Below are 14872 nucleotides of genomic sequence, written 5' to 3'. Positions count from 1 at the left end.
CGCCCAGGTGGGCACGGACCTCGGCTCAGGGCGCTACTGGAGACTTCCGCCAGAAGGGCGTGCTGTTGGAGAGAATCTACCAGTATGTGTGCTAAAATGAGGGGCTCTACGACCTCGCCGACGAGGACGGTTAATCAACAACATATACTTTGCTTAACTACTTATAGTGCCGAAGGAAAATCTCAACACCGCGTTTTAGAAATAGCTTCAAAGTGGTCAATGCCATCTAACGGTGTCGTTTGGAACTAACGCTCCGCTACAATACCTTACTTTTAATTTTATAAAGAAAACATTCCAATTTATGCTACATTACGTTTTCCAAATTATTTTATTGAATGAACTTATTAGGTTCAATTTATTATTAATTAATAGAATAAATTAAAACACATTAATTAGCACTGCAGTCTTATGTCTGTTTGGGATTTTTCATCAGAGGAAATACTGGATCCCAAACTGGTGGTACGGAGAAACCATCTTCCCTGTTGAAATTAGGATGTTTTTTAATTTCAATGGCCTCTCGCAGCATCATGGGTAGTTATCGGACTTCTTTTGCAAGAACTTGGGGTTTGTCAAATTTCATTGAATGTGTAAGTTTATCCATGACATGCTCGCAGACTGCAGACTTGTTTACGCGACGGTGTTTGACATCAGCTAAATGTTCTTTGACGCGGGCACAAATACTTCGCTTCGTTTGTCCAATATAAGAGAGGCCGCACTCACAGTCAAGCTTGTAAACTCCTGCATCCTGTAAGGGGGTGTTACATTTCACGGGTCTCAAGAACTGAGAAATCTTCCTCAGGGGCTTGAAATAGGTCTTGATAGATGCACGCCTGAGGACTCTTCCGATCTTGTCTGTAACACCTCTCACGTAAGGTAAAATGGGAGGTCTTCGCTCGATTGTTGGTGGTTTCACACGGGGCCTGCGGCATTGGCGTGGAATCTTCAACTTATTCGCATGTAGGACTTGCTTTATATGTTGAAGTTCCCCTGCCAGATGATTACTGCCGCAGACACCATGTGCTGTCTGAAACAAAGATTTGCCCACGGTAGCTAACTAACTAGGACGGTGATGGGAATTACCAATCTGTATGAGTTTTCTTTCGAAATACAGTATGGCCTAAGGTGTTATTAGGATTTCTTCAAATTTAAATGGGACCAATACTGAGGCACCCTCTTTCCAACAAAAATATCAACAAATTCGATTCACAAATGTGTTATCGCGTAACATACATACAAAAAAATACACTCGAATTAAGAACCTCCTTCTTTTTTTTGAAATCGGTTAAAATTTAATTTAATTCCATAGATGTTCATTCATTCTCTAAGGGTGTCCTTGAAACCAAAAGAAAATCTCTGATTATCTAGGAAACGGATCTAGCAGTGGCAGCGTTAACAATGACAGCGGAAAGAGAAGAAGTGATTGATTTTGTCGCGCCCTACTTCGAACAAACTGGAATACTTATTGGTAAGATTTGTCCATTACTACTCACACTCGAATAAGAATAAAACATGCGAACGGATTTATATTACATAAATAAGTAATGTACGACAAATCGCGTAATTGAACGTGCCATTATCTATTTTTTCATCGAAAGAAAAAGTTTGGTGCACCACAGTCCATCGTCAAGTTCGAATTTCAAAAACTTTTCCACACTAGGGTGGAAAAAAACGCTTTTGCGCGCAGATTTCTAATGAGAAAGAAAGCCTTTCCGAGCTAGGGAGATGAAAAAATATGGCACGCTTGGTTTTGATACAGATCGCGATACATGCGACGTCTATTTAGATTCGCACTGTTTTATACAATAGTGTATTAACTCAAAAAGTGTATTTTTTCAGATTCGATGAAAAACGAATTACTCACGTCCAGCGAAATATTTATTAAAATTGATGTATAGGTTAAAGTTTATTTATTACAGACATCTAAACAATTCCCTACTTGCCAAATAAAAGGAAAAAATAACTTCATATTTTATAGAAACTTATTTATTAACCAGAACTGGTTCGCAAAAAGTTTGTCTCTTTTTGAGTTAAATAGATTTATTTTAACTGTTTCTTACAATATTTTAACGACGGTTTCATTGACGTGTAGAGAACCAAATTTTATTTTCAGCATTAGTATAATCTTCAATTTCACATTTTTTGAGTTACAACACTATTGTAATAGCAGTGCGATATAATTTATCTGTGGAAATCACTTAGGAACTAAAGATATAGCAAGCAATAATTTTTCTGAGAATACTGTTTATTTTTCCAGTAATACGTAAACCAATTCGCAAAACATCTCTGTTCAAATTCATGACGGTCCTCCGTACCGAGGTCTGGCTCAGCATCGTGGCCGCTCTAGTCCTCACTGGTTTCATGATCTGGCTGCTGGATAAGTATTCTCCGTACTCGGCGAGGAATAACCCTGATGCTTACCCTTATCCTTGTAGGTAAATATTGTGTATTGTGTTTTTGTCCATAACAAAATGAAGTCATTTAATGCCTATGCACAGTATTTGATGTACGCTGACGCCGCACGTGCACGCGCCGTAAACGCGTGTCATCTGCGCGTACACGCGCGGCAGCCGCGCGTATGTATCGCGCATTTTGATAAGAGACAGTCATATAGTTTTAATTTTAGTTTTGTTTATTATTTTCAGTTATTTTTTTTAATTCAGGCTACTACATGAAATTCTAAGTGTAAACTCCAGGAGTTTATTAGATATTATAATAATTTTATTTATTTATTTGTTTGAAAACTTTGCAGCTACATTTATATAGCCAATTACAAAGTTTGTCAGATTACAATTCATTTATTTACGTTACATAAAAACTAATTTGATGCCAGAACGAAGCGTCTTAACATATTGTTTATCAAAGAACAATCTAACAAATTGAAATACAAAATTGATAACATATTATAACTGAATTCCATTGTATAATAGATTTAGACATTAATTTTTAATTACTTGCAATATAATAAACAAATAAACTATAGTAGAGTGCATGCGCATTTGTGTGTCTACTTCTACTATTCTACATGTGTGTTTGTGCTCTATTTATATAACAGTTATTATCTTTTAAAGTGGGGGTGTCCCTTCAAAGAATTAATAAATTTGTCCAGGTAAGTACACACAATTCTAAGCACAACAGAGTATTTCGCGTAGTTTAAACGGACTGAGCCCGTGTGCAAGGAGCGCATATGTCTTGTACGAGTCGGGCAGGAGAAACTCAGGACAATCCAACACAGAGTTAACTACATCAAATAGAAACTTCATATCTGTTAATAGACGCCTATCCTCGAATGAATCCAATAAGTTTGAATTATTAAATTACGGGCGCTTACGGTACCGTAAACGCGTGTTTGTGAAACGTGTGTCGTCGGCGCATATAATAATAAAAGTGCATAGGCTCTAACAGCTGTTGTAAATATTGGTACATTATTACAAAAGGTTAACAGCGTACTAATTATAACAAACTAGTGGAGTAATTTCACAAAAAATAATTGAATATCAATTCAATAAAAATTTAATTAACACTACAAATCATTTAAATACATAACATGCATACGCGCACAGGTACGCACACACGCTAACACATACTCTCTCTCTCTATCTCTTCACACACACACACACACACATGCACGCACGCACGCACGCACGTACGCACGCACGCACGCACGCACGCAAGCACGCACACACGCTCGCACGCACGCGCGCGCACTCACACTCACACACATTCTCTCTCTCTCTCTCTCTCTCTCTCTCTCTCTCTCACACACACACACACACACAAGTTTATACACATTACATACTAAAAATTTTTCATTTTATTTTTAATTTTTATTATTATATTTTTTTCATTTTTAATTTTTCCATTTTAAATATGATTATATCTTAAAACTAACCCACTGATGTAACTTTGTTGTAAATTCTCAGTTTTAAGCTTAGTTACAAGGCTTTCCCAACACAAGCATACATTTGCTTAAAGGGAGGACCTGATCTACCATTGTTGAACCAAATTGAGAAATAAAAAAAATAAAATTTTAATTTAATAAATAAAATAGTTTCATTTAAAATGCGAAAATCTAAGAACTCGTTAAAAAATTGTTCTTTCAGAGAGTTCACCCTGAAAGAGAGTTTCTGGTTCGCCTTAACATCGTTCACGCCACAAGGGGGTGGCGAAGCGCCTAAGGCATTGTCCGGACGGACATTGGTAGCAGCGTATTGGTTATTTGTCGTTCTCATGTTAGCTACTTTCACTGCCAATTTGGCAGCGTTTCTCACTGTGGAGAGAATGCAGGTGAGTAGATTGTAATTATATATTTGCAAATACCGCGGACGAGTTATACAACAAATTACCAAAAGACATTAAGGAAATACAATCATTTCAATTATTCAAAAAGAAATTAAAATTCCACATCGTGAGGAACTTCTCGCTGTTTTGATATTTTTATTTCTAAGAGTTGGTAAGTATTACTATTCAATTTTCACCATGGCAATTGACGTACAATACTTGAATAGCTTGCTTTGTTTTTTCTTAGAAGACGAAATTTTATCTATATACCTTCATTTGAATATTTTGTCAGCACGTAAGCTCGCTACGTGAATTTGTATTCTTTTGAGAAATAATTATCTTAAACCATAAAGCGATAGTTCTTTTAACCGCACAGATCTGATAAGCACTGCCACTGCGTCTGTCACCCTGAGATATAACGACGGCCCCTCCGTGGCGTCACCGAATAAACGTAGTGTAAAAGAAAAACAGCAACTTTAATAATAATAACGCACACACTCAACATAGCCCCGCACTAGGGAAACCCTGTGTCGCGGGTGCCATGGACACACATCATAGACAACCACAAATTACACCCAAACTCACGAGAGAAATAAATGTAGGCCATAGAAATATTTCTCCCGGCCCGGGAATCGAACCTGGGGCCTCTGCGTGGCAGTCCGGCATGGTAACCGTTCGGCCACGGAGGCAGTTAACTTTACAAGAACGATTAAAAATTTAGTGGTATTATAAAATAATATTGGTTTTTTTTATACGAAAAATTGTATAAGTTTATGCACATTAGTTTTTTTTAATAATATTAAATGACGGGACGAACAAGTGCACCTGGTGGTAAGCGACACGCCTGTCCAAAACAGTTGCAGTGCCACTTAGACCCTTTAATCGCATGAGGGGCACTCCCAGTGCGCTCGTCACCCTAAAACATAAGTTGACAAGTGCCATATGCCCGTAATTTCACCAGCACCCTTACCCTTCCAAACCGGAACGCAGTAATGCTAACATTACTGTTTGGCGGCAGAGATAGGTAAGGTGGCAGTACTTCCTCTTTCACAAGGAGTTCTCTGCTATTAAGATTGTAAGGACAGAATGGCAACACTGCCTTACAGGACGTTACCTCGTGATCACGACGACGCGGTAACCGATATCATAAGGGTATTTTTAGGAATGTCTGTTAAAAGTGCAAAAAAGTGATATTGTTCTAATTGTAAATAAAAAATGTAAAAGAAAATATTGGTAAATGTTTTTTAAATGTTAATTGTTGTTGATATTTAATGTTATCATCTTCGTTGGTGACTAACAAACTTAAAAATACTAATAAAATGTCTTAATACGATTAACCACATCAACAAACACACACAGACAACAAAATAACTAGAATTAAACCATCTTGCTACAGCAAAATAAAACTAGAACATGTCAGTGCAGCAAACCAAAGTACAATGTTGTACATAACTGTACACTTGGAAAGAGCAAAAGAAGGAAATAAACAATAAATTGCCATTAAATTAAAAATAAACATTTCTGATAAAAGTTTGACGGCGCGTCGATTAGTTTGTGTCTATTAGAGTGAGATGTGCTACCTGTCTCACTCTGACGTAACGCACAGCACTGGTGCAATTCAAACAGATAGCATCTGTTAAGCTACTGTTGAACAATAAAATTGTTTTTAAAATGTTATACAATTTAGGATTATGAATAAATAAAAACAAAGTTACCTGTTGATGAAACTTACTAAGTCCGCCAAAATAAGACTTGAACTAGAACATATCAACGCAGCTCAATATTGTACGCAACCGTATAAATATCGTGACTTAATTCGCGACATCTGAATTGTCTTCTCTATGGAAATGCCTCTCGTCACTTGATGTCATAAAAAAAATCTGTTTCTACAGGATGTCTTTTTGTTCTCAGACGCCAGTATCATCGCTAGAACAATTGGCGAGGCAATCACGTATAAACTACACCGTCGTAGAAAGCTCTACTATACACCAATATTTTATTAACATGAAGTTTGCTGAGGATACGTTGTACAGGTGCGCGGAACCAATTTATGATCAATATTCCATTGCAGCCAGAGATGATGGTAACACCACACATGAATTATTACAATTTAAATTTCTATTGGCTATGTTCAACTTTCGTTTTCAAACCAATATCCGCTTCTTTGGTGATACTTTCGTTTCACTGTGCCAAAATGCCTTTGAATGAAAGGGATAGAAGACAAGAAGTCGCCAATAGAGTGCGCTGGCTTCGTATTTGCTGGCTCGCGGTACGGCAAGAGAACCTCAAAGTATTGTCAAATAATCATTTATTCCATAGGTAAAATTTTCACACTTGAAAACGTAGTTTTTTAAGCTACTGCTCGTTCACTACGCTGACCTCTCTGAGAAGAACGAGCAAGAAACTCTAGGGCTTGCTCTTTTCAATTAAAATTAAATGCTATAGAATACATTCTGAATCATATTTGTATGGAATCTAGACTCGCGTTGTCTTTCCATACATCTTTATCTAACACGTAGTCTTCAATTTTGTAATATGACTTTTCGATCAAAATATTTTTAATGTAGTTTTTAAACTTAGGAAATGATAAACTTAATATATGCTCCGGAATCTTATTGTCAAAACGTATACAGTTCCCCATAAAAGAATCGTTTACTTTAGCTAAACGAAAACGTGGTACCATGAGTGTGGACTGAGTTCTAAAGTTAACATTATGGATATCTTCTTTTTTAACGAAGTCATGTACGTTTTTACGGGCATACAAAATATTTAAGTAAATGTACTGTGATGCCACAGTCATGATACCAGTCTCCCTAAACTTTTCTCTGAGAGAAACCCGAGAACCTAAACGGTACACAGACACACCTCGCCGCGACCACTTCGAAAAAAGGAAAGTCGAGACTACGCTGTTCTAGCGGATGACGGACATTTTTCATTGAAAAACCGCATTATTTTATGTGATTTGAATTTGCGTGTAAATATTCCCCTGGGGATGTACACCTCCAACATATACAGCCCTAACGAGGAGTTCCAGGTACGGCACAGTTTTTTCTTCATAATAATCTCTTTCTATTTTCTATTCTTTTTATTTTCTCGATGCTATAGCCGTAAATCCGACTATCCTTACCTTCTTCTAGAACCGCGCCTTACAGTCCATAGCACCATCAAATTTTAATAGGTAGCAAAACCTCCCAGCCACTCCAGATGACATACACACACTGGAACATTTAAGAGCGACGCCTCACGATGCGTTGCGATGCCATAGCGGTAACGCTGTGTTGCATTACATATAAATTAGTAGTATATGCTACACGGTACGTTGAATTGGCGCGTGGCAACGGAACACGTGTGCATTGGGTAAAGGGCCAGGAGACGAAGAGGGGAGGTGTTGCGACGCGTAATTAGTCGTTTTTACGCAAGTTCTTTTGAAGAGTTGTTATGAAATTGCGGTTATTTCGGTACTCCTACCCATTTGGCGCTCATCCTACCGAAATACCGAAATGGATTGATTTTTCTACGATTTTTTTTAAGGAATTTTTATCGATTTTCAATAATCCAAGTTGGCATCCCTATTATTTTTATCTTTTACAGGAACAGATAACAAAAATTAACACAGGAATTTCCTAGCTCAAACGTCGATCGACGTGTAAACGATTTATTTGGGAAATAAAAACTTACCATTTTAGGGGATTCACTGAGAAAATTTGTAGTCTGTATAAATAAGAATTCGGATTTCTTCATTCATTTATTTTCTTAAATTTTATTAAAGTGGTTGATTTAGTTTGGTGGTCTCTTAATCAAAATGTCATCGAACTGTGAAAATGATCTGACCACGTAACGTAATAGTGCGAGAAAGTGATGAGTAACCCTGCCACTTCACGCACACATTTGCGCGTGTGCAGATAGCGCCTTGCTTTATGTAGTAGTAGTAGGTAAATAATTTTAGACCGTTGTCTGGAGTGTCCGGGGTGTGTCTGTAACACTTACTTGAAGAAAAGAAAATGGCGGTAATATTTAAACTAGGGTATTTTGATATTTTATTGTTTTTTCGTCTTTTTGTATTTTGGTCGCGAAAATGAGTGCTAGTGAGAAGAGCGGTAATGAAAATACAGTAATAGATACACACCCATACACATCATCAGAAATTCAGCTGATTATTATTAATGTACCTGGAAAAACAATAACATTTTCTTTTAACAATTGTGCTAGCACGTCAAATCGACCCCTCCTATGTAAAGTATCGTATGTCGAAATTGCCAAGATTACATGGAAGTGTTTTAAAGTTTTGAATGCACTGAAAGGAGCATAACAGGTGACTTTAGCATTTTTCAGTTTTATTCGGCAAACGGTTACTTACACAGAGTATTGTAAAACCCTATATATCGGTTAGATGATCTATTAGATTAGCTTTGTCGTGTTATGCTCATTTCAGTGAATTCAGAACTTTAAAATGCTTCCCTGTAAACTTCGCAATTGCGACATACGATACTTTACGTAGGAGGTGTCGAAATATTACTTTTAATTATTTTTTTTTACTTTTTTCTACTATAGATCTTCCTCTCTTTAGTCTTTTATTCTTTCCTCACGTAGTTTGAGAAAAATTCTATACAAGCCTCGGCGGGAACGGGGATTGCTTGACTCGTATCAATACTGGCCTCGCTGTCGCTCGCCTTTGTAACTCATATTCGTCCAGCAATCCCTTACTTCCCGGCTCTGCAATAATGTATATTTCTCGGATGTGTTTATTATTTCCGAGAACACGCGAAAAATGTTAATGTAATTTTTATTCCCAGGGTATGGAAAGAAATAACCCTGAACGCTACGTCCGATCAGGCGCAATACCGGGTGTGGGATTACCCCATCAGAGAGCAGTATGGGCATATACTCCTCGCTATTAACGCTTCAGGTTGTATTATTACCCAAAACCCCCTGACCGTCTCCCATTGTGGGGATTTTGGGAATATTTTTCCGGAATTCCCCACACGCAAAATCAGTTAATCAAATGTTTTGCAAGTTTGATCATGAGTGAGATATTATTCCTTTTTTTTCTGCGCTATGGGGACATCGGGATAATTATTTTTTCGGATCTTTTTATGTGTGTAGTACCACTCAGAGCTTTAAATCGCGAAGACCTGAGGGGCATTGTCTCTGCCCGTCAACTTGAGACATAAGTTGACAATTCCCACGTGCCCTTGTCGCTCATCTTTAAAAAGCCCCACATTTTATATTAAATATAAAAAAATTAACTACTGAAATCATTGGCTTACAATTATATGGACGTCGGGTCCGCGCTAAAAAGTGTCCGAACTTATAGGGCGTTAAAATCGTATACAGAGCGTCATTCACCCTTTAGTCTTCGTTTGTTCGACTGACAGCGAAGCGAGCAAAATTAGACAGTACTGCGATGACATTACAATTTAAATGCAACGTTTTCGCTTTTTCATATTCCTTTACATGTCACTACGTTTAAATAGGTTGACTTGGGACATTTTTTTCGTGGTTTTTGTATTAGACCCGTCGTCCCTTTATTTGTAAGTCAATGACTGAAATCATTTATTGTCTTTCCTCAGGTCCGGTGCCAGACGCAAAAACTGGATTCCAACAAGTGAACGACCATGCCGATGCAGATTTTGCCTTCATTCACGATTCTGCTGAAATAAGGTACCTTTTTTTATAAAATTAAGCGACGGGACGAATACACTTACAGCTCGCTAGTAAGTGCCCGGTTTAAAATGAAGTTAGCCACGAACCATGCAGATAGCTGTGAGCAAAAAAGCTCTAATGATTTCCGTTTAAAAAAAACACGGCAAACGATAATCGGCGGTCTGAGAGACCAACGCGTGGGTACACGAATGTTAAGCGAGAGAAAGAAAAGGCTACGGTAATTAGGCTGAGAACACCGTATGTGAGAATGACCGGTGATTAGATGAGGTATTCTGTAACAAATTAACACATTTTTTAGAGACAATACCTTAGGTACATCGTATATTTGTAGGACCATTATTGAATAGTAAATACCTAAACCATTTGATGTAGCAAAAAAGTTGATCCGGCTTCTGGTAACCTATCACAAAGTCGAAATTTTTTTTGTCCGAAATAACGTTTGTTCGAATTTTCATTACACCGAAAACCGAATTATAACGAAACAGCTGTTCTTTCAGGATATGTTGAATGTTTATCACAAGGACACAATTAGGTTCGGTTAGGTTAGGTTTAAAAGTTTCCTCTCAAAATTACTTTCGAGGTTATGAAATTTCGACCAAACGTTATTTCTGGAAAATGTCATTTCGGACTATTGATAGGTAACCCCTACTACTCCTCAGGTACCCCCTTAAATCTCTGAGCTGTACTGCAACTGTTTTTTTATCTGTTTATTTATTTATTGTGGATTTCTAAGTATTATCAGTGGCTCACTCGCCCGAGCTTGCTGAAAATCAGCACCACGAAACGGTTTAAAAAAAACCCGTTTGTGGCTAAAGCTGAGCAAGTCCCGATTGCACCAGCCGCGACACGCATGGCGGTGAATTATGTACTGCATTATTAATTGTTTTAATTCAGTTATCAGTATCAGTTGTTTTAATTTTTTTATTCTTTTATTATTGTGATATCATTATTTATTTTAGTCTCTCGCTTCTCCTAGCGCCTAAAAGATTAATTTTGAATTATTATTATTATTATTTTTGTTCCTGTGTTGTTTTGTTTATATGCATGTCTGTGCTTGTGTAATAAACAGAAGGCCTACTCTCAAAATATACAACCGCAGCTGCGTACGAAATCAAAACGATCCGTGAGCCGTCCGCAATTCGTTAGCCACAACGCTTTCGTTTTAGGCTTCGGATGCCATAGACAATAACGGGCCAATAACGGATAACGCGAATGGTGAAATAGGTTCTTTTACATGCTACAAATTGGCTTTAGTGTTGTATAATCTATCGAAAAGTCATTATCGACTTGGAAACGTTTAATTAAAGTCGATCAATATTCTATTTGGGAATATTTTACATTTTATGGGAGTATCCGGGAATGTCATGTGAGAATTTATTATTTTACATTTATAAATGCTCAAATATTATAAAAAGTTAATTTGTGCAGGAAAAAATATAATTTGAGAGTATATTAAAAAAGCGAAAATTGTATAATATTAATCTGACGATCGCTATTCATTTACAACCTCAAGATTGATATTAGAAAGAAATTTTTCAAAGTTTTTCAAATAGTGTAAGCTTTTTGTATTTATGCATTGGTATAGAATTAATATCAGTGACTGGTTTAAGTAAATCTAAAACGTTCAGTTTTCTTTCTTTCTGCCCTAGCAAAAAGAAAGAAAACTGTCTGCCTGTCCTTAGACAGGCGTGTCGCTTACCACCAGGCGCACGACTTATTCATCCTGTCACTTAATAACCATAAAAATCCATCGACAAATAAAAATGTACCATTTCAGATACGAAGTAACAAGAAACTGCAACCTAACTGATGTTGGTGAAGTGTTTGCAGAACAGCCATACGCTATTGCTGTGCAACAAGGTTCAAGGTTGCAAGAAGACTTGTCTAGGGCGCTCCTTGAAATACAGAAGGAGAGGTTTCTCGAACAACTTGCCAACAAGTAAGATGTTTTTAATCACTAAAGTGTCATACCATAACACATTGCAAGGCTACAATAAAAGTGCTCAGAGAGTGGGGCATGTGTGCCAAACGTACGCGCAGTTCCACATACTTGAGCTTTTAGTAGTAGTAGAGCTCCTTGTGAAAGAGGTTGTCCAGGGAAGTACTGCCACCTTACCTATTTCTGCCGCCAAGAAGTAATGTCAGCATTACTGTGTTTCGGTCTTGAAAGGTAACGTCTCAGAGTGACGGGCGCATGCGCCAGAGCCCCTCAAATATTTGCGATTTAAAGCTCTGAGTGGCACTGCAACTGTTATCAAATTGAGAAGTGATCTTAAAAAGTTTGGAGTGCTTAGTGAGAGAGCAAGAGTATGTATGAAAAGATTAATTAATGTAAGTAAAGCAAGAGAGGTTTGTAAGGATCGTGCTAAGTGGTGATCGATAGTCTCTTTGTGGTTTATAAATAAACCACAAACCAGAGGCTTCTGCTAAAGTTAGTAGGGTGAGTAGCAGTAGGGTTAATTCCTTGTGAAAGAGTTCGTCCAGGGTAGTACTGCTACCTTACCTATTTCTGCCGCCAAGCAGTAATGAGAGCATTACTGCGTTCCGGTTTTGAAGGATAAAGGTGCTGGTGAAATTATAGACACATTAGAATTGTCAACTTATGTCTCAGGATGACGGGCGCAGTGGCAGAGCCCCTCAAATATTTGCGATTTAAAGCTCTGAGTGGCACTGCAACTGTTATGGATAGGCGTGTAGCTTAACATCAGGCGCACGACTTGTTCGTCCCTTCACTTGATATTATAAGAAAGAAAAAGCTCCAAAACCTCGCAAATAGTACTTTGGAGTGCAAAGATGATAGTCGCACCTTGATAGTTGAGTAATTCTTACAAGGTTTTACCACACAATACGGCATCGTTGACAAGCGCGCTGTCAGTCGAACAAACGAAGACTAAAGCGTGATTGACGCTCTGTATACGATTTTAACGCTCTGTAAGTGTAAGTCGGACACTTTTTAGCGCGGACCCGACGTCTATTTATTTGTAAGTCAATGTCGCACCTATAGTAATATCCTTGTGGTGTTTCATATTATAATCAGACTCGGTACAAACTCTGGCTTTGGCAGATTCCGCAATTTTACTACATGTTTTCTCCAGTGATTGATTCAACATTTTCACTGTTATGCAAAATCAACCAAAGCTATTTGATGATATGAAATACCACTAGGATAGGAGAGTTCCACGTGGAACAATTGTAACCCAAACGTGTCATGCATTGATCTAGTGGGAATAATAATAACGCACACACTCAACGGGAAACCCTGAGTCGCGGATGCCATGGTCACACACATAGACAACCAAAAATAACACCCAAACTCACGAGAGAAATAAATGTAGGCCATACAAACATTTCTCCCGGCCCGGGAATCGAACCTGGGACCTCTGCGTAGCAGTGGTAACCGTTCGGCCACGGAGGCAGTAGGTACAAATTTAATGGAAGGAATAAATATAATGTTTTTGTCTTTATTAGTTCCATACATAGAGAGATTTCTAAAGCTGCACGTCATGGTTGTTTTAGTACAGTAATGTATTAAAATATAATTTTATTATATATTTTTGTTTTTTTTTTTTCAGATACTGGAACGAGTCGGCTAGACAAGCTTGTCCTGATGCAGACGAATCCGAAGGCATTACGCTTGAAAGTTTAGGTAACAAACAATATCATACTATTTTTAATATATAATTTAGAAGCCAAGACAAGCCTTGGTCTCTAAACGAATTCCCTGTAGGTACCATGAACGAGTACCACAGCAACGAAATTTACTCCGGCACTGCCTAGAACACTCAGTTCCCAATTTACAAAGTTTGCCTCCAAATTTTCCTATCGGTAATTGAACACTTGAATTGAAGAGGTGCTTTTAAACCGCTCAGTCCGACACTTTACAAAATGTCTACCGCACGCAAAAAGTCCATTTCTCAGAATGTCCCTTTCTCAAAATGTCCCTTTTTCCCCAAATTGTGCATACATACACTCCTTTTAGTATCAGAATAAGGACCTATTTCTGTTGCCAAGGAGTGATGTAAGCATTACTGTATTCCGGTTTTGAAGGGTAATGGCGCATTTACACCAAGTCGTCAGGCGACCTCCGTTTGACGTCTAGCAGTGAGTCGTCTGACGTACTATATGGACGGTACTTATTGCCTTCGGCAAGGCGAAGTACGATGACTCGAATGAATTTAAAAATCCATCTATAGTGTAAAAAAGACTATGTATTTTGAGACAAATGAAGTATAAGCTTTAAGCTGGCTTTACGCCAAAGCCGTTAAAACTCAAAAACATTTTTTTTTTCAGGTGGAGTTTTTATAGCAACTCTATTCGGCCTGGGTTTGGCAATGATAACTCTGGCATGGGAAGTGTTCTATTACAAACGCAAAGAAAAAAACAAAATACAAACCATAGACACGGAAAAGAAACAAGCGTTCGTCGAGCCCGTGGAGAGAAAAAAGAAGTTTTCCAACAATGTTGCCAGATTACGAAAAAGGGATAAGAAGAAATCTGATAACACTAAAACTGTGACCATTGGTGACACATTTAAACCGGTTTCAGAAAAAGTTTCGTATATTAGTGTTTATCCTAAAGGAGAATATAATCCATAAACAATTAGATTTGTTGTTGTCGATTTGTAGTTCCTATTATAAATGGCAAATAGGCGTGTTAGTTTGTTAATCGTAGTAGAATAAGGGTTAGCTATATGTTAGATTCATCATTAACCGTTACTGCGTTCTGGTTTTGAAGGGTAAACTACAAGCACATAGGACTTGTCAACTTTAAGTGTCAAGATGACGGATGCAGTGGCAGTGCTTCTTCAGGTCTTTACGATTTAAAGCTCTGCAAACGGCACTGCAACTGCAATGAACCGCTGCACTCGGTATAGTCTGTCTTTTTTGAGGACGGAGTAAAATGACATTTGCGGGGTTGCCAGTTTCCATAA

The 14872-nt window shown here is 37.8% G+C and overlaps 1 protein-coding gene across 1 annotated transcript in view; it reads left to right on the top strand.

The window, feature by feature from the left end:
- The window catches only part of LOC113238571 (ionotropic receptor 25a-like), a 16207-nt gene extending 1670 nt beyond the window's left edge, over window positions 1-14537 (top strand). Inside the window, exons 2-10 of the mRNA XM_026475395.1 lie at window positions 1366-1465; window positions 2255-2432; window positions 4101-4284; window positions 6190-6311; window positions 9072-9184; window positions 9849-9939; window positions 11720-11881; window positions 13515-13588; window positions 14233-14537. Coding sequence (XP_026331180.1) covers window positions 1366-1465; window positions 2255-2432; window positions 4101-4284; window positions 6190-6311; window positions 9072-9184; window positions 9849-9939; window positions 11720-11881; window positions 13515-13588; window positions 14233-14537 — 1329 coding nt within the window. The remainder of the gene's footprint in view (window positions 1-1365; window positions 1466-2254; window positions 2433-4100; window positions 4285-6189; window positions 6312-9071; window positions 9185-9848; window positions 9940-11719; window positions 11882-13514; window positions 13589-14232) is intronic.
- Window positions 14538-14872: the final 335 nt, after the last annotated feature.

This window comes from Hyposmocoma kahamanoa, unplaced genomic scaffold (genome assembly GCF_003589595.1).
Source record: "Hyposmocoma kahamanoa isolate Upper Pololo Valley unplaced genomic scaffold, ASM358959v1 96922, whole genome shotgun sequence".
NCBI classification, from domain to species: domain Eukaryota; kingdom Metazoa; phylum Arthropoda; class Insecta; order Lepidoptera; family Cosmopterigidae; genus Hyposmocoma; species Hyposmocoma kahamanoa.
This window is presented reverse-complemented; position numbering and strand designations above follow the sequence as displayed.